At 45.5% G+C, this 27,520-nt stretch overlaps 1 protein-coding gene across 1 annotated transcript in view; it reads right to left on the bottom strand.

Moving 5' to 3' along the window:
* Positions 1-1,272: 1,272 nt before the first annotated feature.
* The window catches only part of LOC129380710 (uncharacterized), a 112,489-nt gene continuing 86,241 nt past the window's right edge, over positions 1,273-27,520 (bottom strand). The window contains exons 8-11 of the mRNA XM_055062486.2: positions 21,167-21,286; positions 7,665-7,724; positions 6,767-6,889; positions 1,273-1,458 (exon numbers count right to left, since the gene is read on the bottom strand). Of these exons, the coding sequence (XP_054918461.2) occupies positions 1,430-1,458; positions 6,767-6,889; positions 7,665-7,724; positions 21,167-21,286 (332 nt within the window). The 3' untranslated portion in view covers positions 1,273-1,429. The remainder of the gene's footprint in view (positions 1,459-6,766; positions 6,890-7,664; positions 7,725-21,166; positions 21,287-27,520) is intronic.

Below are 27,520 nucleotides of genomic sequence, written 5' to 3' on the forward strand. Positions count from 1 at the left end.
GATAAATTGCAGACAAGCAATATGACTGACATGGCAGCGCTGAAAGAGAACGATCAGTTGCAATAGGTGAAGCGCTTAGTTGATGTGTGCTTTGCGTTGGCGAGCAACGCATACTAATCAGAGGAAGATGCTCGATCAACAAATAAATGCAGGTGCTCTTCGAGACGCCGAAAACATGTGCGTAGAGGTGCGCGATTGTTTACAGTATGGTCGACTAGTAAAGCGACGGCCGCCAGATGCCATTGAGGTGGAGAGTAAAAACATTTCATGACAGCCTGCCGTACAGCTTTTCTCTGGTTCAAATGACAAATTCCTTAAACCACGCCTAATTACCTCTGTATATGAATGCTCTGAAATTACGAATCATCAATGACATATTTTGCCTTGTCTCGGGGGTCGAGAGTATACATTCTCTTTGAGTGCGAAGCCCAATGATCTCCTGGAACTTAGATTGCGGAAGTCATTCGATTCTAATGGCATTAAATATCGCTCTGTAACAACTGAGTAATGAGACTCGATGCTATTCCCATTTGAATCGTATGGCATTAAAACGTCCAGAGTGACAAGGGTATAAGATGGTAAGATTAGATATTCAACGAACTGCGCCAATGCGCGAGCTGCACTGTGTTTTAAGTGTTCCAATAGCCATGCAACCAGGATGTTATCTAATGTTATTGGCCTCCTATCCAGCATATGCATCTGCGCAAAAGATCTCTTAGGTTTAGAATAACAACTTATGCAGTTCAACGACATTGGCAGTGCTTCAAAACAGTGTAGAAAGGCGTATATGTATTCATACGGACGTTTTTGAGGAACAGGGCCGGTTCATTACACCAATTTATTCTACTCGATTATATGCCATTCGTGTCATTCACCATTGACGACCGGCTGATCTCGTTAATAACTCAGGTGGAGATCGCACCTGACCGCAGAAAAAGCGCTAAACAGAGTGGCATAGGAGTGTTATATTTTGGCAAGCTATTACGCTACAATTGCGCGTAAAGGAAAATTCCAGCTACTTTCTATGTTGGGCAAATGATTAGCCAAGGTGGTTGGCGAATGCCACAAAGCCCTTTCGTACGAACATCATTGTGAATTCAAACCCTGATGCTTTTCAGAAAAGCCCACTTAGTTGCCATGGCATAAAGCACTCCGTTCGCTGGAACATATGGCTCTGTCCTGTTCCGGTGGACACCTCCATTGATGAAATTTGCGTTGTGATTTCGCCTGATCGAAAAAGCCTTTAAATGTGCAACTACTATTAGCCGGTCATAACAATGTCAGTATTTTATTATTGCCACATTCATACCAGCCAACAAAGCACCTCGGTGAGTGATGAACGTTGATAGCAATTTGTACGTTTGTGAGTAATTATTCTGCTCCAGCTGTGCCTCGTTTGAAGAATTATCGATAGGTTCCTCCGCGATATTTAATCACGTGGAAAGTTAGGCAGTCCTCCTGAAAAAATAGTCGTTTATGTGACTTCATATGCGCACAAATCAGTTTTACATGTCTCTTCATTAAAATAATGGCAAATGATTAGACGTTCTACTACTAAGTTGCAAAATGTGCCCTATATGCTTGGTAAGAACGCTGATTAAAAAAAACGAGATATAGGAATGGACATTTCAGGAAGTCAAAAAGAAAACTTGACGCAAGTTTTATTCAGTTGATGAATTTTTATATTTTTGCCTGGTAACTAGTTCCAGCAGAAAAAATTCTAAGCGTGACACAGTCCTTAAATTTTAGCAAGATTTAATTTCGGCCATGAATTCCGATTCTTAGACCTGTATGACATAAAGTCCCAGGAAACACGATGTATTTTCCTGCCAACATTTCCCAATTGCAAATGCTTTCGAAGTTATCTCTCAAATCAAGGATATCTATATATGCTCGTAAAAACAGCTCTGTAGATTATTAGTGTCACTGAAATCAAAGTTCCGTGGTTGGTTACGTAGTGAAATATATTTGCTTCCTAATCACGGCAGTCTTGATCATTACCACAGGACTCTTCCAGTCTAAGAATATCGGCAAAAACTTCCATGCGTGGTCTTCTATGTACAAAATAATTTCTTCTTGTTTCCCCCGTCATAAAGCTAAACACATTCTTCGCGGAGAGAGAATAACCAACGATTCGCACTTCCTTTGTTAGCTTGTCAAACAGGTGTCCAAACAAATTAAGGAAGCTTAAGCTTCGGCCTTAAGACTGAAACCCGATAGCATTCAAAGATCCTTGACTGATTCTCACGCTTTCCGGCAGCTGCAGCGTATGTAACCGTAATGTTTACCGGGAAACGCTGGTCGCGAACGCTATGCGCAAAAGTGGGCTTTGTGGTTGAAACGCCTGCGTGGGTCGTGATGCGGTGGAGGTGAGCGCCAGCTGGAGGTATTGCAAGGAACCGGGCGGGCCACTTCATGAACCCCGGGACACGCGGGCGCGGGAACCCGCAAATGGCGGGCGCCGCGGCCATTGTGTGAATTGTAGAAACGCTGTAAAAGGGGTTTCTTTGAGTTTTCGCGTAACCCAATTATGTCACTTCGTATAGTAGAATTTCAATCGAAGAGCTATCGTGTATTTAGGTTGTAAGTTGTAGTTTACGATTTCTTCACGTATTCTAGCAGGAGAAATTCAATTAGTTCACTAAATTTCTTGTGTCATATGGAAGGCCTGGGCATGTGTGGTTCTAAAACCTTTTTGCCTAAGTGCCATCCGACGCCAACACTAGATTTTCTGCGACACAGGCTCCTTGACGCTATCGGGTTATTCTTGCAAATGCGCTCGTGTGAGGGAAAGCTTGTGAGAGTAAGGCGAGAAGGGTGATAACTTGATGCGCTCCGTCTTACCATGCGAATAATATTGGCGTTCACGTGACGAAGACTCCCGTAACTGCGCATAGCTGTCCGCGCGGCTGAACAGGAAAGCGGCCCGTGTGCCGTATCTAGGAGGTATCTTCAAAGGCAAGCTGAGATGGCTTGTGGCTTCAAGCCCACTGCCGTGCCGCCAGCCGAAGGTTGCAGGTGGCGTTAAGCTTAGGGCGACACCGTAGAGAAAGCAGTTGTACAAAAATTGGAGGACGCTTAAGCTTCGCCTTCAAGAGTGAAACGTGACAGCGTTCCCGTCGACCCGCCAAGGGATGTAAGACAATGCGCTACGGCGCAACGATCACTTACGAGGCGCCCCGCATCGGACTTTGCACCCACCAGTCACGCGGTGAGCGTCGAGCAACACAGCGTTCGGCGCGGAAACGCAACGTGCGCCTGAGTAAGCGGAACGAACCAAAGAACTCAGTGTCTCGGAGGGGGAAACGGTCTACACCAGCCCAACGTCGGGATCGGCACGGGCAGAGAGATATATAGATAGTGATCTAAAGAAAGGAAGGACGCTTGATTCTGCAACCCGTGAGAGAGCACGGCGAAGCATCGTTAGGGGAGAGGGAGTCGGGGCCGCGACGCGCCTCGCACCGGTCCCCGCACCGCGCCAATGCGCGCGTGGCGCGCCACCTTTCGGGGCAGTGCCGTACATTGAGAGGAGGGGGTCTTCTGTGTTTGCCGCAAGATGGCTCTGCGTGTGCGGAAAGCGCAGAAGAAATGTAGCGGAAACGTACTTCGTTACTCGTGTAACAGCAACTTCTCTAAGTTACATGCTCATAATTACCGATATACACCACAGTATAACTTTCTACGGCACGTTTTTAAGACAACACCGCATTCACTAGAGGCGCTTTTCTACCGCATTGAAGCATCGAACTCGTGGCTGGGTGGTAGCGTCTCCGCCTCACGCTCCGGAGCTCCTGGTTCGATTCCCACGCAGCCCATATTGGATGTTTTTATTTATGAATTGCCTGCCGGTATTTTTCGCTCACGGCCAACGCCGCGGACGCCGACACCAACGACACCGGCTTTTCTGCGACACGAGCTCCTTAACGCTATCGCGTTAAAACGTGTGCTCCACGACGCAGCAGCGCTTCTAACTGTCGTTGTAACAGGGAGTTCAGCAGTGATATAGTGAGATGTGCTTCTGTTTGTTTGTGTGCGGGTGACGCCATTCTTATCACCTTTTTTTTAATAGGCGCATGTAAACTCCAATTATTCAGCCGATAAAACTAAGAACTTTACTTGGTGTAATTGTATCACAGATTGCTATCGCTGACAATGTTTTCTGTTTCGTGCAAAACTGTGACTTTTGTGATCGATTAGCATTCTTGGGATACTTCACGCACTATTCACAAGGTGCCCTTTCTATGCCCGTAATCGGTTTCAACAACTTTGGTGTTCGTGTGTGTGGCACTGCGTATGTGCCACTATTCAACGACCCTCTTTGATGACAAGCTGACAGCTGCCAACAGTGAACAACTGGGTATGCGCACAACGTCTTAACAAGAGTATGTGCATAAACGTTATCTTTCGGTGGTTAGCATGAATAAATATTGGCGATTCCATTTGCTGAAATAATGGTTACCGTCTCAGCCACGTCTCCGCTGTGCACAGGTCGCTAGTAAAGCTGTTTTGTGCATACACACCCGAGAAAACACGATCATTCTGTACGTTATTTGCGACCAATTCATTCACGGGTGGAGGGAGGGGATTTATACAATCCCTATCATCCCTATTATGTTGCCTATTTTCTCCAGTTCTTATTGACGAACATGTTGATTCATTAATTGATTGGTTCATCTGAACGTTTCATGGCTTTCTTTCCCATGAAATCTACTTTTGTATTCATTTACAGTGCTGGACTACCCAGCCAATTTTTTCATGCAAGAAGCACTGACTAACGGCAGCGAAAATCTAATGGACTTCTCAGAACGGTCTACTAATGCGTAAGCTTTGTTTACCTTAATTGGCTGTGACTTTACGTTTAGTTTCGCTTACTTGCTTTCCCTAGCTTATGCGCGTCTGCCCGTGGCCTTTCCGGTGGCAAAGAATGCTTAGGCTTTATTGTCAGAAAGATTTCCTCCCAGCATCAGGTCACTTCAATGCAATTTGCACCAGTTGAGACGGAACGCAGAGCATGAGCGGGCCTCGGCGGAGCAGAGCGGTCGAAAGGGAACACCAGCTTCCGCAGTATGCCGTGAGCAGGGTGCGGCGACGGGAAGCCGCGTCACCCTCGCTGTCGCTCCTGCAAGCCTGTTTTAACGCGATAGCGTTAAGGAGCTCGTGTCGCAGAAAAGCCGGTGTCGGCCGTGTCGACGTCAGCGGCGTTGGCCATGAGCGATAAATCCCACAAGGCACTTCATAAATAAAAAACATCTTGCAAGATCGGCTGGTGGGAATCGAACCAGGGTCTCCGGAGTGTGAGACGGAGACACTACCACTCAGCCACGAGTTCGTTCCCGCAGAACGGGACAAAATCGCCTCTAGTGAATACAGAAGTCGCAGTTTCACGAGTAGCGAAGTACGTTTCCGCTACATTTCTTCTGCGCTCTGCGCACACGCAGAGCCATCTTGCGGCAAACACAGAAGACCCCCTCCTCGCAATGTGCGGCGCTGCCCGACACGTGGCGCGCCACTCGCCCCATGATCGCGTCCGCCTTCATGGCGCGTCGGGGCCCGGCTATCTGTGCCGATCCCGACGTTTGGCTGGCGTGACGCGTTTGAGTAGGCGGTGCGAACGGGATGCGATAACGCTATCGCGTTCCACTCTCGAAGGCGAAGCTTAAGCGTCCTCCAATTATTTTTATGTGCACGTTCCTTGCCGGCAACAGCTTCCGCCAGCGTTCTGACTGCGCCTCGGTAAAGCGTAATGAACAGGCGCGAAGCGCCCCAACGTGCTGGCTTGCCCGCGAGGTGTTCGTAACTCAAAGGACGCTCAGCAGCGTTCAGTAGGAGATTGGCCAACCCAAGAACATCAAGTTGGCCCACACACAAACTTCAATTTGGCCCACCATTTAAGTAGTTCGAGATCCAAATTTGCAGTTGGCCCAACCACACAATTCAGTTGTGCAAACCGCAAATACAAGTAAGCCCACAGTGAACTTAAAATTGGCCTACTCCTCCCGAATTTCAATTGGCCTAACAACCAGCCCCAAACTTACAGTTGACGCATCCCTAAGTTTAGCTTGGTCCACATGCATACTTAAAGTTGGCCTACCACGAGATTTCCACTTGGCTCACCCCCAGATTTCAACATCGCCATCGTTCAAGCTTTAAGTTGACCCGTCCCCAAATTTATTTTGGCCCATGCCCAAATTTCAAGGTGTCTCACTCCCAAAATTTCAGTTAGCCCACCCCACATTTAATGTTGTCCTACCCCACACTTAAAGTTGGCTCAGCTCCAAATTTAGGTTGGCCCTCTCTCAAATTTCATGCTGGCCCACATCCAAATTTCATTTCGCCCAACATCGCCTCCTCTATATTTCTCAATGCCAGCCAGATACGTCCGATCAAGGAACTTCGTCAATGCCGGGAAACTCCACCGCGTGCGTCGCAAATCGTCAGAGGTACTGACAGCGAGCGAGTAAATCTTTTATTCCGAAAGATTAGCGGGGCTTGCCTACACCCTTTAGCTCATGCGCTAGAGATGATCCTGGTTTCGCGAACGGAAGCGGCCTCCAGTGTAGCGTTGATGATGTACAATTGTGTTTTCAGGCCTGAGCTGCCCATGTCCCAATGTCCCAATGATATTGTTCTCGATATGTCATACATGCTTTTTCTTGGGGTATTGCCAAGTTATGTGGAAGAGGTCCGCGATGCCACTTCAAAGATTGCAGTGGGGATCCTAGATCTATCGTAAAACGTCGTGTTTGCAATAACATTGCCTACTTACGTGACTTCGGCATGAAGTAGCAGAAACAGTGGTAAGGAGGGTTCATATTGCAAACAGAAAATAATCCACCGTCGATAAGGCACCGAATCGCACATTCCTGTATGGCTGGGCATCCGTAGCTAGCTGAGAAAGAGTTGCACGTAAAAAAAATGAAAACTGATATATTCGTTGCTAATATTTTCTTTCGCTTTATTTTTCACTATCGCAATGCTTACAAACGCTGCTGAGTTGCAAAGCACGCGAAAAATAAGGAATTTCGAATGATCGCGTGAGCTAATCACGGCTGAGCAAGGAATTGCCAAAATTTTCTAATATAGTGGATTAAACAAGGCCGCGCGACGAACAGCATGTAGTGCCTATTTAAAAAAAGAATTGACCGACGATTGTGATGTCCCTAATGAATAATTTCTGCCCAGCTCTATACGTGTTTTCATTTCGCGATATATTGAGGCATCGCACGGGACACAGCACTGACTGGCTGAGCCGCGACATCCCGCGCTATATATAAATGGACCACACAGTTGCCGCTTCCAGGCAAATGTAACTTATACGGCCATAATCTTTACCGAGAACGCTTGCGATGAACGCTATGCGCGAAGGCGAGCTCTCCGATTAATTTTCTTTGCCCCGCAGGGTTCGTGCAGCCGCTGTTGCGCATGCGCGGACGTGACACCATCTGGTGGTGCTTCAAGGTGCCTTTCCTCCTCCTCCACTTTCATCCTCGCACTGTCGTTGCTTTCGCCGTCTTTCATCCGCCACTGCGCTCCGCATTCGCTCTTTCATCGTTCGCCGTGCTCGTTCACTCGATAACGCCGAGGGAAGGGGAGGCTCACCGACGCTCAACGCAGGAAATGGGCGCCTAAGAGCTGGGTTATAAAAATTGGGAGTTTCTACTCACTTTGGTAAGCTTTCACAATTCTTCCAGCATCTCTGTAGTATCTAACGCCGGTTTCCTTTCCTGTAAATGAGAAATACTTGCGTTCATCCTCAAATTTGTATGTCTAACGTTAATGATGGAATGCATCTAGGACAGTCGGTCTACTATTCAGAATACAAACATGTACGATGGAAGTAGTCACGACCTTAATTAAAAGGCAACATTCTTGGGAAGCCAAAATATTCTCGAATTTTTAATAATATAGAAAGTGGCTCTCGTTATTTTCACGTTACTTACTTCTAAGGCCTAATTTGTTTCCGAACTTCGTTCACATATTACCCATAACTTCCCTCTTGATTTTAGCAAATATAAATAAGTGCCTTCTACAGTTCATCAAGGAAACCCGATAAACCTACTTCAAACCTTGTAAAACGCAAAAGAAGACAGAAAGGATGGTTCACTAATGATTCACAAAGATTCTAATTAGGCCATGAATTGTAGAGTTTCGGCACACATGGCACTTAACATGACGTCCATTTCGATTAAACAATCTTGTAAATCTAGGCACCTGGCTTTACCAGGAAGCATAGCTTATGACAGGTGCATAACATTTTTGAACGCTTGATGAAATTACTTGCGAGTGCAGCATTTCTTCCGCACGAACTTGCCTTGTGTAAAGATTTTCCACATTCATTTGCCCATTTATATTTTCACAGTCTGTAATGTTGGAAGAAAAGTTGGAAGAAAGGCCTTGGAAACGACGATGAATATTTTTGGCTTGCGTCTCTCCACACACGTTGCCTCAGCCATGACAAGTCATCTGTAAACACACCTACGCTTCTTCCTTCCCATAACATCATTGGTTGAACTGCTGGGTAGTCACTTGTGCAAGACGAAGCACCGCAGCGGATGTAACCTGGCGGCCATGACATCCGAAGGGGAGTCTTCAACCATGGCCCCGTCCTCGCCACCGACGGTCATCGTGTCCCAGACTCGCGACCCTGGCATTTTTTCCAGAATTGACAACTTGACGTCGATGACTGGTTGAACAATTACGAACGGCTAAGCACACAGAACAGGTGGGATAGAACGCTTAGGCTGGCTAATATAATATTCTACCTAAAGAAAACAGCACGGATCTGGTTCAAGACACATCAGAATAGATTAAATGTTGGGAGCATGCAAACAGAAGCTTAGAGATTTGTTCGGCAAGCCCGTCGGCCGTCAAGGGGCTGATAAGGAGGACTTTGGGACACGTGGAGAGATGTCCACTGTATGTTACGTGGTATACATTCAAGACGTCCTAGCTCTTTACTGCAAGGTGGAAAATGGCAGAGGCAGACCGGGTCAGCCAGGTTTTAGATGGCATCGCGAACGACGCATTTAACTTTGGTTACAAGACCGTAACAATGATCAATGAGATCATTGCCGAATGTCGGCGCTTTGGAAACGCGAAGAGCCCCTGCATAGTTCAGTATCTTACACGTCTATCCAACACCATAGCTTCATCGACGTTCGAAGACATTTGTCTACCGCGTGAGCCCACCTCCCCCGAGAAGGTCGTACGTATCGTCCGGCGTGAAATTGAAGCAGCGTCTCTTGCCACACCAGTGAGGCAGTGCTTTGACGATTGCCGGTCGCTCGCGCCTCTAATTCAATCGGTTATTCAGCAAGAACTTGCAAATGTGGGCCTGCCGTCGATCTGCTGCGCCAACCATCCAGGCTTTGCTTCGTCTGCTGCCTCTTCCCCTGTTCTTCGGGGCCACTATGGTCCCTACCCGAGCTGTCGAAACTCCGCCGAACAGCAAACACAGGATGATAGACCCATCCGCTTTTATTGTGGACGTGTGGGCCTCATCTCTTGCCACTGACGAAGTTCCTGGCAAACCCACTTTCTACCAAGGTTTGCCACCTACCTCCGCTCCCCACTGAATCCTCGCCCGCCTGCACTCGCCACCCAGTTTGAAGATGCACCTGACGACGTTTGAGAGACTGCGACCCGCCGCTCGCCATTAGCACACAGTCGCTGCTCCCGTTCACCCCAGCTGCGTCGCTCCCAGTCTCCAGCCTTCCGTCGTCGCTCTCTGAAGGGAAACGAACTGGGAAGCTCCTGGAGGTGACTCTGCTCTATCGCCTCGGCTTGAAATTTTACTGCTGACTCTACCTACTGACCGGAACCTTATGCTCATGGACGTGGATGGTTTGCCCACTACAGCGCTCATGGACACTGGAGCGCTAATTTTTGTCATCAGTACAGAGCTTCATAGGCGCTTGAAGAAAGTACTTACTCTTGCTCCGACTCGAATACGCCATGTCGCCGACGTTGAAACTCTGGCTGTGTTCGGAATGTATACTGCATGTGTCAGTGTCGGCGGTTGCCACACGTCTGTTTTGTTTAGTGTGCTCGAACGCTGCCCTCACGATGTGATCTTCGGATTAAACTTTTAACCACCCATTCTGCTCTGATTGACTGTTCAGTCGGTGCGTACAAGTTGAATTACCCCTTCCTGTTGACGTTCCTGCTCAAGCCCCAACTCAGCTTTGTTCTGCGGATGTTATTCACCTCCCATGTCTAACAGCAACCTGCATCACTGCTTTAACCTTCCCACCTGTACTTGAGGGAGACTATGTCCTTACTGCAGCGACTTCAGTCCTGCTTTCCTACAATGTCTGCTTCCTACATACCATAATTTCTTCAGAAGAGTTGGTAGTCTTTAGAGGAGGTGGTCGTCCATAATTGAAGTAGTAACTTAGCGCGATAAAAACACGGAAACAGCATAGGTGGAGAAGGACTAGCGCTTGCCCTTGTCCACCTTTCTTGTTTCCGTGTTTTTATGGCGTTAAGTTACTACTTCAACCATAACTTCTTTATCGTACAATCAGGCATGTCTTTTCATCCTACATTTCGGACGGTGCCCTCAAGTAATTCATCCAGGCATGTCTCTTGTGACGTTGTCACCGTCCCACGATTGCCATATTGCTGCTCTATCTGTTGCGCCGTCTTAGACCAGTGCTCATTCTGCGCCTTCTGCATCTGCTCTGCCCGGCGACTTTACAAAAATGATTGCACCGGACCTCTCAACCCAACAAACCGCAGAGCTCTCTGACCTATTCGAGCCCGACATTTTCGACCGAATGAGACAGTTTTCTAATTGCTCGTTTTGGAAACTTGCTAATCGGACTGAAAGTCGTTTTATATGACCATCCCCAAGAACCGGTACAGCACCTTAAATTAATTTCTATAAAAGCAGAATACATAAGGCTGATACTTGGGAACTAAAGTACGCGTGAGCTGGCGTTAAGCTGGGGCAGCGAGATGCTTACCTGGTGCAAGCGCTGTTAATGTAAACTTCCCATTGTGAGTGTTTATTGAAAATCAACCGCAGGTACTTGGAGGAACTAGTCTGTTCCAATGAGATGGTGTTTATATTTTGTTCCAATGTTCTAGTGTCTAAAATTTTGGAGAAAGACTGGAATACCCCATATGTTGTTTTGGTTGATATAATTGTTAACTTGTGTCTTAAGAACCTGTCTCAAATTCTGCGTTACTCCATGTATGCCTTTTGGCTAAGTTTATTTATTTACAAATACTGCTGTCTTCACACGAGACATAGCAGGGGTGGGTCAATGCAAAACTTAGGAAATAAAAGAACACAATAGCAGAATATAACAAGTTAAAAGGTCCCACAGAAGAGGTAAAACAGGTTTACAAAATGCAGATCAAAATTAAAAATGCTAATAAATTATAACACGATATATATTTTATCACTTCTGATGAAAACTGTTCCGTGGGCAGTCGTCTAACGTATCCATCAAGCTTGTTCCACAATTCAACTGTTGACGGAAGGAAAGAACGTTTAAAGGAGTTTAGTTGCTACCTAAACGGCACAATGTTCATCGAAAATGTGCCCCTGGTGCTGTACACAGAGCTGGTGCACGAAGACATATATGCACGGAAACATGAACAGAACTGACAAGGTTGTAAAGCGTGATAAGCAGATCAAATGAACGTGTATGAGCCTACGACTGTGGGGATAATAGTTGAGCATGTGAGGAGAGCGAGAAATGGCAATCGTACCTGCCGTGTATAAATCTTGTTTATGTCGCATTGATGGTGAGGCGACCAAATTATAGAGGCGCACTCAAGGATGGGTCGAATGAGCCTTTAGTAGACCGTGAGTTTGCACTCTTTAGTGGAATTTTTCAGCGTGCGTTTGACTTAAGCAAGTGTCAGGAGCGCTTTTTAACAGATTAGGTCAATGTGCTTGTGCCATTTTAAGTTGGTCGTGAAAGTGACTCTCAGATGCCTAAATTCGCGAACGCACTCGAGGTATTTGTGTCCGTTACTCTAAGCAAAATACAAAGGCTATTTTTTGTTGGAAAAATTAAAATTAAATTATGGGATTTTACGTGCCAAAACCACTTTCTGATTATGAGGCGCGCCGTAGTGGACGACTCCGGAAATTTCGACCACCTGGGGTTCTTTAACGTGCACCTAAATCTAAGTACACGGGTGTTTTCGCATTTCGCCCAATCGAAATGCGGCCGCCGTGGCCGGGATTCGGTTCCGCGACCTTGTGCTCAGCAGCTTAACACCATAACCACTGAGGAACCACGGCGGCTTGTAGGAAAAAGCCATCGACAGCATTGTCTTAAAGGAACACTAAAGGGAAACAATAAATGAGTTGAGACTAATAAAGCATTGTTTGAGAACCCTGCAGGAACTCCTTTCAAAATTATAGTTTGCTTATTAGATGAGAAAATGAAGGTCGAAGTATCAGTATTTGAATTTAGCGCCGAAACCCCGATGCCGGTGTGTCAGTATGGCGTCGGGGATTCCAAAGTATATTTGTTTTCGCATTACGGCCGCGTTGGCTCAGTAAAGGTTCCCAAAACTTGTCATGTTTAATATTTGGTTCCTTTAGAACACAATGTAGTCAATCTGTACCGCTATATAATTGAGTAGACCCTAGAATATGCCATCAAAATCCATGACGTCACAGCGACCAGGTGCGGGAACTTCAAGGAGGCGTCGCCACCCGTCTTTCGTTCTTGCACTTTTTCTGGTTTACCAAGCGTCTTATCGTGGTAAGAGTGGCGTTTTTGGTGTCATAGAAAGGTAATTTACTGATGCAGAAGAAATAATTTTTCTCTTTAGTGTCCCTTTAAGATTATTCGACACTTGCCAGGATGGCTCCAGTGGCAAAACGAAGCAAAAATGGTAGTTAGCTCGAGTTGGTATTTATTGCTAATAGCGTTTGTATGAAGCACAGAGTCGTCTGCATACGTACGAAGATTGGCCGCGGTTTTACTAATGACTTCGGCCGCATCGTTAATATATATAATGAATAGTTGTGGCCCCAAGACCGAGCCCTGCGGATCACCTGAAGTAACGGTAGCTAACGACGAGTGAGCGTTGTTAAAAGAGACGGCCTGAGACCGTGAATCAAAGATAGCTAGTCAGCCAGTCCAGACATTTGCCATTTTAGCAGAGTGTGTGAAATGCTTTCGCGTAATCTATAAAGATGGCAGCTTTGCGTCCGCGAGTGTTTAATGCGAAAGTAACGTCATGAGTGAAATCTATGAGCTGCGTGACTGTTGAGTGGCCAGCACAGCACCGGTGTTGCCACTGAGAAATATTGCTACTATTAGCTAAAAACTTGCTGATATGTATAAGAATGATATGTTCTAATAACTTACAGCATGTTTTAATGAAATTGGCCTGTAGTTTAAAAGCATCCGTTTGTTGCCAGATTTAAATACTGGGGTGACAGTGCCAGTTTTCTAGAGACGAGGAACACTACTTCATCTGTCAATCGACAATTGTTAGGGTAACGTGCAACACTTTCTGAGTACCTTTTCAAAAATTCTTTCAGAACACTATCTGGTCCATTACTTTTAATTGTATCACTACTAAGCAGAACTTTAACAACCGCCGCTGTGGGTGTTTGGATATAAGAAATGAGGTGGAGCATCTCGTGTGCTTTGGAGCTTGCGTTTGTCGGATACAAAAACAGATTTAAAGTATTTGCTAAATGCTTCGGATATCGAATAACGATGAAAACAGGGTTGTTCGTCAATAATAAAATAGATTTGAACGGGGATACCGGGCTAATAGTTTTCCAAAATTTCGCTGGGTTAACTATCATGAGTGTAACCAGTGTTTTATAATAGAAGCCCCTTGCAACGCGTATTTTATTTTTTAATGTTGACCAGTGAACTGAGAAAAAATTGATGCTGACTCTTTGGCGGGGAGTTACGACGCTTTCCAAGCCGTTCGACTCGTCGCATAAGTTGGATGATGCGCCTGTTGTACTAGGGCCGTTTAAACTTAGCTGTTATACATATTTTCTGAACATACTTCATACTTGACTCTTGGGCATTGTTGTAGAAGTACTCAAGTAAGGTATTGACGTCAGAGTGGGCACTGGAAGTCAAGAAGTGATCAAAAGATGTCGCCAGTAAATCAGTAACAGCAATGCCATCTGCGCTGTTAAAATTCAGCACAGTTTTGAAAACAGGTGCTGTGACGTCAACGACCAGAATAAGTGTAATGAAGACTGCCTTGTGATCAGAAAGACTATCAATTATTTCACATTCAAGACAACTGCGTAAAACAGTTCCGTTCACAAAGACAAGATACAAGATGGAATGTTCACGCGTGGGCACAGAGTTCATTCACATCAACGTCTATTACAATAATACATGCGTCGTCGGCGAACATGTGTACTTCTGCACAGTCAGCAAACAACTGACCGTGTTATTTTGTTTAGGCGATGTAATATTAGGGATTCTGACAACGATGTTTGAAGTAACTGAAAGGAAATGAAATGCGTTTCCACAAAACCAATAATGTTTAGGTTTACTTAACAGAATAAAATGGCGCACAATGTCAAATGCTTTATTACTTCTAAATCAAGATAGAGAACACCAGCTTGCATACTGAGTTGAAATGTCGCGTTTACCTTCAGTGATGAAGTCGTAACTGCAGTAGCAATTGAGAACCCAGAACTGAAATCATGCTGTTCATACAAAGTACATTGTACTTACGTAGAAATGTTTTCTCCAAACTGATATAATTTTCTCAAAAATATTGTTATAATATAATCAATATTGGCCGGTGATTTGGAAGGTCAGGCAAATTACCTTTGTAAATAGGAATTAATTTAGCAATTTTTATTAAGTTCGGTAGTTTGCTCGTTCAATGGAATGATTGGATATGTGACATGACAGAGGTCCTTGCATATCACCGTTGTCGTTAAGCGATTTCGCAGTAATACTATCGGACCTTGTAGCTTTATTGTTTTGTATGTTTGAAACAGTCAAAACACTGTCACTGATTTCTACCTCTCCCAGGACAAAAGAGTTTACTATTGAGCTTAGAAGACGTTCAATACCAGTTTTAGGAAGCTGAGCTGCTAAGGCTGGACCTGCCGTAGTAAAATGAGTGTTGAAGTCTTGAGCACTCTCATCGGTAACGGTGGGAGGATGAATCACTTCTTTGATGTGTTAGCCATAACTTCTTTAAGTGTTCGTCACATTTGTTTGCAGTCACCAGCAGTTTGGTTGATCCGTTGTAGGTAAAAGCATCTTTTTCAGGCCCTCATCACGGACAATTATTTGTTACGGAATATTTTAAAATGACCCAAGTACCAACTATTATTCCTGTAATATTGTTGCGTGTGGAAAGACACAGACAGAAGACGCTATTCACAGGCTATTTACACTGGAGCCAGGCAGCCAGGCCGACACTCGCTCGCGCCAAGCCCAGCGACCAACTTCATCGTCGTTCTCGCGGCGGCTCGTTTCTTGAGCATCGCTCGATCATATCGTAATAATATCTCCATTTATCGTAGCAGTAAAAGCTCGATGTTAATATTCCTGGGATAAGCACCGTAATCCATGGACAGATAGGTGCGCAAGAAGAACCTCGAACATATGTTCTGCTACATTAAGTTATGAGTCTCTTAGCAAATTACTTAGGTTAATAAACTCAATGCCTACATACTCCTCATCAACTTTTTCGAGTCGGTCTCACTGCCTGACTTTTATGCCTGACTCCATCAATTTTTCTTACATTAACGTTGTGAAATGCCGTAAAAACAACCATAGGATCTGAGAGAGGTTTACTGCGCACTCCAACAACAATGTCGGACTCAAATGCATGTTAGTACGGAATTAATTAGAGTAACCTGTGTGCTTGTTACGCGCGTTGGCAGGGAAATGAAATTCCTGAAATTGAGCCACATCAGATGGTAAGAATAATACTTGTGAAGTGAATTAGGAACGTTCATATTCACATCACCAACCATTACCACCGGTACAACCGGGCGATCTTGCGAAGTAGAAAACGTTGTCTCAGAAAACAGGGCCGTTTACCACGCCTACGTTATAGCAGCTTTTTAATATTAAAAATTGTGCTTCGATGCCTCAAGAAGCGATTGTAATTGAAACCAGTATAGTACAGCTGTTAATTATTTTCAAACAAGGCAACACCGCCTCCGCGATAACAGGACACACGCGGGCGGCTTGATAAATCTGTAACCCAGTACAGTTATGATTTGATCGTTCAAAAGCCATGTTATGCTGCTTGCAGTGACGTAATTCAACAACTTGTGCGCCGCCAAAGATGTGGTAAACTGATTTACGTTGCCTTTCTCTCAAAGTACGTGTGTTTCTGTGAAATAGTAACGCACTTTTGTTCACGCAAACACGGTCGATCTGAGTTGCTGTGTGAGCCAATACGCTCTGAAGGTAAAGTAAAATAGGCCATCCAAAGTTGTGGGGTGACACTCTCTGGGAGAAATCCTCTGCGTCGCCGGCAAAAAAAGACGACCCTTGATTTCCTTGTTTTCCGCATAAGTCCTCTGCCGTCCGAAACACAAGCATATTTTGGTTTCCTTTGTCGTTTCAGTTAAACGGCCTTGACCAGTAAAACCTTATTTTGAGCATGCAAGTTTTCATTAACGTACAGTCATTGTGCATTATCACAGCCAAGTAGTGCTGTAGTTGCTCGTTTTTTCCTAGCGGTTTGCAAGGTCTTGTCGCGCTTACAGACTGACTTAAACTATACAATCACATTCGCGGGTCCTCCACCCTAGCTTCTTTTGCACAAGATAAATGGCTTCAAAAACACTGTCAACAAGTTCTACATTCAAGAACCTTGCAATCTTTATCTTAGCCTTGCCAAGACCATTAGTTTCAGTAGAAGGTATGCCTTTTGACTCTAAAATACGTCTTTGACTATATTGGCTCAGTTTCTCAAGCATATCAGCGATTAAGCCTATAGGATTTAGGTGTACCATATAGGGGGGAAGGGAAGCTTCTAAACAGGCCGAAAATGAATGGTTAGATATTTTCTTTTCACCCACAATTAACACTGACATTTACAATTGACCTCCCTGCTGCGCCTACCTTTTCCCAAATTTGATAAAAATATGGATTTGGTGAGTAATTTAGTTCGTTTTCAACAGTGGAAGCTGCTAGAAAAGGTTTTACAGCTCCGCTGTAAAAACGAAAACTACACAGAATTGTACAAGGGCATTCCGAAGACGTTAGGCCCGGACATAAACAATACGAGAAATGTGGGCGAGGAACGGCCACAATAAGGACACGGTGACCACCCTCATAGCCTAGCCCTACTGTGTGTTATTACAAATTGCCGCTGCCTCACATTTTTCTTGGTTGGCATTCACGTCGCCACGGGCGTGCACTATGCCATCAGAGCAAGTCTACGCGGTCGTGTTCGCATCTTGACTGCAACGCTTTAAATTGGAAAGGAACAAAGCTCTTCCAGAAGCAATGACCACCGACGCATTTGTTTCCAGTTTATGCACTATAATGAAGCTAACTTCGGATAATTTCATTTTGAAGGGAAGAGACAAGCCGAATGTGCAGCATCAGGATTATGAGGGCCTTGTTCTGATGCCAAGTGGAAGCTACGCGCTGTACGCTATCGTTGTTTTGCCATACAGTAGGGCTAACCTGCTCACTAAATCTCTTGAGATACAACAGGAACAGACGATGCGACAAAATCTGTTTTTTTTTCGTTTGCTTGTACAGGTGACCCCCCCAAAATATTCGTGGGGACGCAACATTCATATGGGGACGGATTACTAGCGAACCTGCTTAGGCTCCATACATTCAATTCAATTCAATTCAATTCAATTTTTTATTTTTCCAGAAATAATCGGTCCTGGAAAGGGTCAAGAGCTAAAAGCTTTCTCGACAGCTTCACTAGGCCCATCACCCCCTCTACAAGGCAGTATTGGTTTACAACAACATGTAGTGTCCATATTAAATGACATAAGAAAATGCGAATAATAATGAGTTATACAGTAGCAAAAGGGCAATTCATTAATAAATCAACACCACCAACAATAATAACAACCATAACCTTATCTATAGTTGTGAACACATGACAAAACAAAGAAAAGAAGACACTAGGATATAAAAAAAATAGAATACATACACGTTCATTTAAACAGCACTTGCGAAACAAAAGGCAAACACACATAGCTCTTCATTTTTTGCATAGAAAATACATTCTCAGTTCTTTTACGCCGTACGTGATCACACATTTATGCTCATTTAGAATAAATGGAAGGTTATGCTGTAATGACTGAACTTTATAATTATTTCGAAATTTCTGGTGAAGACAAACATCATCGTTACGTGTGGATATTGTAACATGTCTTTTTCTTAGAGATGCTAGATTCATTAAAAATCTTGGAAAGCTAGAGTGGAAAAGTAAAAATAGCGGAGCAGGCGATACCGATACATATATTCCGCACTAATTATATTGTAACTGGGCTGCCTATATTATGAAATCATATATTTTATTCCCATATGACACCGCACTACGCCGACACAAGCGCCGCCGCGGTCACCGCACCGCCCATGCATATGCAGATAGAATGGAAATAGGCCTCTAGTTCCTAATTCATTTCGGTTATCACACCTGAAGATAACAGGCACTCTTGCTTTCTACGTGACTGCTGGGAAGCAGCCAGATTCCTGTAAAAAATTTAATCAGTATTCACAACGGTAAGTGCAAATGACAGCGATTCCATAACCTATAGGTGTGATTTGAATGCCATCTGCATGAACAGAATTGCCATTTTTTAAGCTTAAGAAAGTACGGCCAATTTAAGCATGGTCAGTGGGTTCGCAAAAAATTGTATGCGTGCATAGCTTAACACCGGTGCCATTACCACATTGTCTGATGGTGTTGCCATATCTACAAACTGCCCACAGAAACAATGAGTTAAAGGGACGCCCGATAGATTTTTATTACTCATGGTTATTTATCAAAAGTACGGTTAACAAATATTGTCTAGTCTCGTTGACAATTTTCCATGTATTTTCTTAATTTTTTTTTCTCTGCACCGTAGTAACACCTAGTGAAATTCGTGGTGCCGGAACATTCATATGAGCACGTATTACCAGCTCAGCTGTTTAGGCTGCATACATGGGCTGCATATATTATGAAATCATAATTTTTTTTTCATATGGTGGCACACTACGCCGACACGAGCGCCGCCGCGGTCATTGCACCTCCATGCATCTGCCGCAACCGCTGTGGCAGCCGCGCCGGCACCTCCGGCGCGTCTGAAGTTATCAGCACAGAAGCGCAGGCCACGTGCACAGGCAACGTAACCTCGCTCTTTCCCACTTTCTCCTTTCGGCTCCATTGCTGCAGCGATGTCGCCAAACGTTTTCCCTCTGCTCCCAGCCCATCTCAATTGCTGCAGCGCCCTTGCGACAGTCTTTCCCACTCTTTCCTGCCATTCTGCATTCTAGCAGCGCCGGCACCTCCGATGCACTTTACGTTGTAATCACCCAAGCGCAGGGCACGTGCCCGGGAACTGTCGCCACACTCTTTCCCCCTCTCCCCTACCTGTCGCCATTGGCGCAGCGCCCTTGCTACATTCTTTCCCACACTTTCCTGCCTTGCTGCATTCTAACAGCACGCAAAAGAGCATACTCTTTCCCCCTCTCCTTTAAATGGTCGGCTGCGCGCGCATTCCTGTTGACTAACGACACGGACGCAAGTGATCCAGGGTACCCACACTGCGAACACATCCGGGGGATGCATACGGAGGATAAAGTAAGCAGCGTCACTGTAAAAACTGGAATGCAGCCATACTGCATAATCAGCGGAATACAACCTTCATTCTTGAACTAGAGATAAGAATATGTCCTCAGAAATATATTTGTAGATGCAGCGTTCGTCTCTTTTCGCGATGCAATTCAGTAAACACAAGTAAACACAGATTTACAACAAGAACTTACATTGTATCAGAAACGTTGCGAGGCGAAAAGAGGCAACGACTTCCGACGCTGCCCCATGAGGTCACCCAACTCTTGTTGCAAGACCGAAATTCGTCGACCCGCCGTATGAGGTGCTGGCTGTAGTCACGGACAGTGCTCGCGTTCGGCGTGAACGGGACGAAATGCGGCGGTATACGCAGTGGTACTGTCTTGTCTTTCAGTGCGCTGCTCGTCGGTGCTGCTACATATCCTTAACTATTGTTGAGAGGAAGGTTTGTAAAGTCGATCATGTTAAAGCGAAAGCTTTACTGGCCGCGAACTCGCGATTTCGCTGTGTCCGAGGAGGCACATGACGACACAACGTGCGCCTCGCCACCGATATGTCTCTCTCTCTTAATCCCTGGTCACTACTGCGCATGCGTCACTAGTAGCACCGAGCCACAGGTATTCCGCCGCTGCGCAGCGCCGCGCCTTTTCGCCGCCGTCGTTTGGTATGACGTCATACCATGGTCCTCGTCGTAGCGCTCGCCTCCACTCGCTTCGCCAGCTGCGTCGCTTGCCTGATAACATGTCACAGTATAGAAAACAAGAGCTCGCCTGCTCTGCAGGCACAGTGTAGGCGGCAGTATGGTTGGCGACAATTCTGATAAGCAGGAGGAGGCCTGGAATCGACATCGGAACGAGATGAAGAGGAAACGAATCGCCCAGGAAACAGACTAACAGCGCACCGAACGACTGGCTAAACGCCGCAACGTAGCTAGACAACCAAACTAACCTGGACTTGCAATCAAGATTAACCAAGGCTAACCATGCTATGCCTTGGCTTTCACTACGTATATCTTGGCATAGCCGAGCTAAGCCACTGCAAATTTTTTTTGCCACAGAGTATACCTAGACTAGAAAACATTTCGAAACATGTATATCTACCTCTTATTACGCTTGATATAGTCCAGAAATGTCAAGTTATTTTAGAGCAGGCGTAATTTTTTTGCAACTGTCGATTCGTTCTGGTGCTAGAAAACATTTTATAGCAAAAAGAGAGTGTTAGCGCCTGCTCAACTGTATTAGCAAGATCAATGATATCTGATGAACACAAAGGAGAAGAGCTTGCAAAAAAAAGCTGGTATGTGCTGTTTGAAACGTGCGAAAAGACTGAAATTTCTCGTGATAATTATCCAGATCCAGAGACGAATATAGCGTCTTGTCATTAATTAATAGTGTTGAAAAGCACACAGGTACCACTTCCTCACCTATGATTTCCGGATTTACGCAGTGACACTTCTGGTTTCCAAGCTCACAATAGCCCAAAGGACTACCCGATATGAGGCAGTAGAAATCGCATGGGCCTCTTCTTTCTGGGCATTTCCAATCTGAAACGAGATTACGCAACTAAACTGAAGCAAGGTTTGGGTACGGGTTTGTCTGTCGTTGTTGTTGTTGTTGTAGCCTACGATGCGTGTGGCTCCTACCCACGTTGGGGGATTGGCCAAGAAATGGGTGGATTATTCAAAATTATTATGGAGCATAAATTTCCTAATAGCTATTGAAATAGCATTGAATAGCGCTTAATTACCTGCTAAATAAAATCAGGAAGGTCATATTGAATGAGTAATAATTATTTAAAAGTAAAAAAAAAAAAGAAAGGAATTTAGCAGGGCATTCGTTTAGATTCCGTAAGAAATGTTCGGACAGCGAAGCATGCATCCCTGTGGCTGAATCCCAAAGTGGACGCTCCGAACGAAAGAATTGAAGGTTCTGTCAAGTCCAGGCCAATTCTTCGAAAAGGTATTTCCAACCATCTTTTTCTAACCGCAGTAAAGCGGCGACAAGATAGAAGAAAGTGGTGTATCGACTCTTCCTCATTACAAAAAGAGCAGAGGGGGGAGGGAACCAAACCCGACCTGTGTAAATAGAAATTCAGCGAGGGTACGCGGCAGCGTAATTTGGTGACGCAGACCTCAAGCATCTTTGTGTCACAGGATTCGCTATGCCAGGGAAATGCCAGGTGCTTATACTCTGGAGAAGCAGTCAAATGTGGGTTTGATAAGGCTAATCTTATTGATCGCATCCGAAATCTTGCCGCCGTGATCTGTGCTGTCACTGGTAGAATAGGAAGAACAGGGCCGGATAGTGACGCATTTGCCAGTGAATCAGCAGTTTCATTAAAAAACAAACCTTTTTGCCCTGGCACCCAAATCAAATGAACACATTGCACATGGGCTGGAACTAGTAAATGGAATAGTTTTAGCATGGGTGACTCATTAGTAGCGGTAAGGCAAGAGCATACTGAAAGGGTCCTCGGGTACGGGCTTGTCTTCGTCGTCCTTTTTTGTCCCTTGTCTATGTATGCGCTGCAAGTGACCTTGGTTACATAACTAAACACTTGTATGCGTCAACAACTTTTAGTAGCATGTACTAGGACTGTATATTAACGCGCGTTTGTTCCCTCACCCAATCTGCTCTTTTCTTATCCCTTAACGTTACACCTATCATTCTTCTTTCCATAGCTCGTTGCGTCGTCCTCAATTTAAGTAGAACGCTTTTCGTAAGCCTCCAGGTTTCTGCCCCGTACGTGAGTACTGGTAAGACACAGCTGTTATACACTTTTCTCTTGAGGGAAATGGCAACCTGCTGTTCATGATCTGCGAATGCCTGCCAAACGCACCCCAGCCCATTCTTATTCTTCTGATTATTTCACTCTCATGATCTGGATCAGCAGTCACTAACTGTCCTAAGTAGATGTATTCTCTTACCACTTCCAGTGCCTCGCTACCTATCGTAAACTGCTGTTCCCTTCCAAGACTGTTAAACATTACTTTAGTTTTCTGCAGATTCATTTTTAGTCCCACCCTTCTGCCCTGCCTCTCCAGATCAGTGAGCATGCATTGCAGTTGGTCCCCTGAGTTACTAAGCAAAGCAATATCATCAGCGAAGCGCAAGTTACTAAGGTATTCTCCATTTACTCTTATCCCCAATTCTTCCCAATCCAGGTCTCTGAATACCTCCTGTAAACACGCTGTGAATAGCATTGGAGAGATTGTATCTCCCTGCCTGACGCCTTTCTTTATTGGGATTTTGGATTACAAGCGACAGTGACCTATAATTGCAATCATTATTTCACTTGTTGGTCTCCCGAGTGGCTGTGGCCCACTCGTACACTTTGTCTATAGGTATCTAACTTCTTTCACGCCATCTTTTGTCACTAGGTATCTTGCAGTCGGTGCTTCCCGAATTAAAGGTGTCGGTCGATTACGATAGTCCCGAATTCAAAATTTGAGTGCAGCTCGATACGTGTTTTCATTTCACGATACATTGACGCAAATTATTTGAGACCCAAATCACCACAACGACTGGCAGTGGGCCAGTGCCATCAACGCCTTCGAACAGGGAGGGACAGTATGGGAACACTGGCATGGTGAAAGGCATAGGAGCCAGCTGCGGAAGAAAACGATGGGTACACGAGCAATGGCAAGAGCGCGAGAGGCAGTCTGGAAAAGCTGGCATGATGAGCGGCATCGTAGTCCGCTGTGGAAGAAGACCACGACAAACGCCCAAGCAGTGGCACAAGCGCGTTCGCGCGGCTACGCTGAGGGATGGCAACAGCCAGCTGTCCTAGAAGGTGACGACGAACGCGCGAGCAGTGGCACGAGCGCGTTTGAGTGGTAACGCCGAGGGACGCTGATGCTCAAGCCAGGAAAGGGCGCCTAGAGGCCGCTCCACATTCAGCGTTTCCCGGTGTTTTGGTATGTTTCGTCACGCGGCGGCGCTCGGCGTAGAGACACCAGGGGTCGATTGCAGAAACGCGAGCCTTTAAGTCTACACTGAAATTCGAATCTCCTCTTATCCAAACCTAAAGACTGGACTTCCCGCCCGCAGTAGTGCGCTTGCAGGAACCGACAAGAATGAATTACAGTCCAGACTTAACGAAGACGGTAGGTACTTTTAGTACCTGAACGGTAAGTTTTGCCGCCGACAGGGAATGAGATGGGGGATGGGCCGAACTCGGTCGCGATGTCCATGTCGCTTGGAACTGACCCATCGGTGGCCGTTGCCTGATGTAAACATCCGGCAAGACAACGCGGTTTCCGTAAACGCTTTCCCGCGCATATCTCGCCGCCGCGGATGAGCGCAGACCAATCAGTGTTGGTCCGCGTGTCGCTCGTTTGGCCGGGCGCTCTTGTTGGCGGCGTTATGCGATGACACCAAGAGACGCAACGCCAGAAAACGCCGAATAATACGTTAAATCTGGGGAGGCCTTAATAGCAGTGCTCTAGGAAACTTGGGCCGTTCGGTGTGTGCAACTGGGCAGTTGCCATATGTACATGTGGAAATCGACAAGGTAAATTAAATTATGGGGTTTTACATGCCAAAACCCCTTTCTGATTATGAGGCACGCCGTAGTGGGGGACTCCGGAAATTTCGACCACCTGGGGTTCTTTAATGTGACCTAAATCTAAGTACACGAGTGTTTTCGCATTTCGCCCCCATCGAATCGCGGCCACCGTGGCCGGGATTCGATCCCGCGACCGCGTGCTCAGCAGCCTAACACCATAGCCACTGAGCAACCACGGCGCGTTATCGACAAGTTGGGCCACTGGATTTGCACAAATGAGCATATGGCAATAAGTAGCTGAATGGGCACAAAACATTCTCAAGGATCTAGTTGTGCCATCGGGCAGGTGTCCAGATGGATAAACAGAACAAGAGCCAAGAAGTGAAGAAGTGGGCAAACGAAAATTTAAGAAGGCCGCTAGGTTGAAGTGAGAAAGTTGGCATGAAAAGCAGGTAGATATGCAGTAAGAAATAAAGTGATCAGAATGCTACCAGAAGGTGCATTGAGTAAGAGTGCTGAGCAAAGCGAAGATGACGGAAAAAGAAAATCGAAGAATTCGGCTACTCAGAAGGGGGGGGGGGGGGGGGGGCAAATAATTTGGCGTTACGGTTTGCCCCAACAGTGAGTACTAACGGCAATAACGTCGACAGTCATTGTTAGATGGGCTCGGCCGGAATTTGTTTTGCTTTATTGAACCAACTGTCCATAACAAAAAAAAAATACTCGCAGAAACTCCACTGGGAGTTTGCCTAAGTGTGCGTAAGCATCGTGGCGCTTATCTTCTCCAAGCATATCCAAATGTCTTATCAATGTTACGAAGCTTTATCCGACCAGTATGAAGCTTATCAACCCTTATCTGTCATTATGAACCTTATCGGACTCGATCCGACCTTTACATACGTTTGAGGGTCAGTATATATCTTGTCAGACTTGATCCAATCCTTATCAACTATTATCAGTGCTTAACACGATTATCATAATTGACCCGACCAATATACGCCCTTATCGCTCTTTAGCACGTTCAACCGCGTCGAGCCACTCAAAACCATGATGCGACCTATATCCCCAATCCTGCTTATTTGTCTGTAACGCACGACGTGAAACGCATGAGCCTATAGACCGGTGGCATCTTGGCCCGTGAAGGAATGCCCCAACGGAGAGTGAATCCCGCGACCGTCGAAACGCAACGGCGATGAGGCGTATCTGGCATTAAATTTTCGCATAACGTGAAATTTCATGACGTCTTCAGTGCACCAAATCGACTCTACATGTGGTTCTAGAGATGGCCTTTATTCCACCATCACCAAGTACTTCAACAAAGCCTTCACAAAAGCAATGTTTTTTGCATACTTTTCTTTATAGTGATTCGTCTTCCCTGACGGAGAGGTTTTATCCTTGGGTAGGCATGTATACTTTATACACGAGCATTAGTAACTTTAGAATTGTCGCAGAAACCATTTTCTAAATGCAAAATGCTGACTCTTCAGTGTAGTGGAAGTGCCAAGTGAATGTATTTAACATCATACGTAGAATGTTTGCTGGTGAAATTGCTTGGTGGGGAATTTATGAAAAATTACAACGAAAAGATCAACCGAGGCAAGAGACAGGAGGACGCTAAAAAAGACTAGGTGCGCTATAGCGTAAAGATATTCCAAACTTTTCTATTCCAAGTCAGCAATCAGCCATCAACGATTGGCAAAAACTTTTTTGGGTCAGCCTCACTTCCCCTGTCAGGCACGCGATTTCACGCAATCTGCGATAGCTCCCCATCTGATGTGGCGTGTACATTCTTATTATGCTTGATTGGACTGAACAAAAGAAAAATAGCTACTTCTGATTCGACGCCTTTTCGTCATTAGCCTTCGGCTATTGCTCAAAAGCTTTCGGGCTGCCCCCACTTCACCTGCTTGTCACGCGACGTCACAAAGCAGCGAAAACTGACCGCGTCAAAGTGGCGTGTGCGCGTTAATGGTGCATTAATATGCCGAACAAAACTGAATCTTTCTCTGAATAACCGCAGGCTGTCCCGTTCCGCAAAGAATAAAAGATGGTCGCCACCGATCGCTCACGCACCGGCTACTGGCACCTGCAGGAGAGCATGGGTTTATGTGCATATAATAAAACTTTTTGTATAGCCGTGTAACGTTTTTGAGCACTTTCGGCACGTTTACGACCTCGTTCTGCGCACTCTTCTTTGCTGAGGATCCCTTTTAGCGTCATTCTTAAGCTTCCGTTGCATTCCGCCGCCATTTTCGACCAGCCACCGCAGGCTAAGTAAAGGAAAGCGGACCAATCGCAGATGCCGGCACCATCCTCTTTATCCGGTTATCGATTTTCAGTGCACTGGCTCAGCCCCATCTAATCCCTCTCCACTTGAGCGTTCTCCTCGCCTCTTGTCAGCCCGTTAGATACGACAAGCCGCTCAGTGTAGGCAATGTTATTCGTTTTTCAAGCAAACAAAAGTGACCTCCTATGAACGAGGCGAGCGTTTGATTGGTCTGTTCAGACAACCCTGCGGGTGACCGCCTGGTGCTTGCGTCGGTGGTTACGCAGTTTGACGTCAGAAGATTGGAATAAAAACATATTGGAATAGTTTTACATTATAGGGTCCTAGGTCCACGTAACACATGGTTTTTTAAGTGATCTGATGTTGATTATTTATCTCCGTTCAATCTTGTGCTATCTATTTTTCATATTAATATTTCGCTTAATTTGTTTGTTAATATTATCATACTTTAGCCGGAATTACGTCAACACTTATCGGGCGACCTTGCGCACCCGCCGACGTAGGACGCGCTCACAGCATTCATAATGAGGTCTCGACTCGCATTCGTGCTGAGCGACTGTTCTATTCCATGGCATCAAACTTCTTCTCGACAACCGGTTGCTCCTGGCCGGCACAATACGAATCATGAAATTGGGCGAAACGAACCATCTGGTGTAGGATGCGGCATTAAAGTAACGACAGTTGGCGCTGGCAGGGCATAAGTCAACAGCTGGCAAAACACTTACGTCTCACCCGGTTTGCAGCCTATGATACTCGTTTTTATTAGGCGTTTAGTTACTGACAGTAGCTACGTGTTCTCACAATACAGAGATATAATTCGATGCAATTCTCATCTTCCTCCGGCATCTATAAGACATTTAACCAGCCGAGTTTTTTTCCGGAAGTGGTTACACGTCAATGAGACCTCAGATACACCAACTCGGTGTAAGTTCTGCTGCGACGATGTCTTAGAAATAAAGTAGTGAGGGAGGTTCTCGTAATATA

Source organism: Dermacentor andersoni, chromosome 10, assembly GCF_023375885.2.
Source record: "Dermacentor andersoni chromosome 10, qqDerAnde1_hic_scaffold, whole genome shotgun sequence".
In the NCBI taxonomy this organism is placed as follows: domain Eukaryota; kingdom Metazoa; phylum Arthropoda; class Arachnida; order Ixodida; family Ixodidae; genus Dermacentor; species Dermacentor andersoni.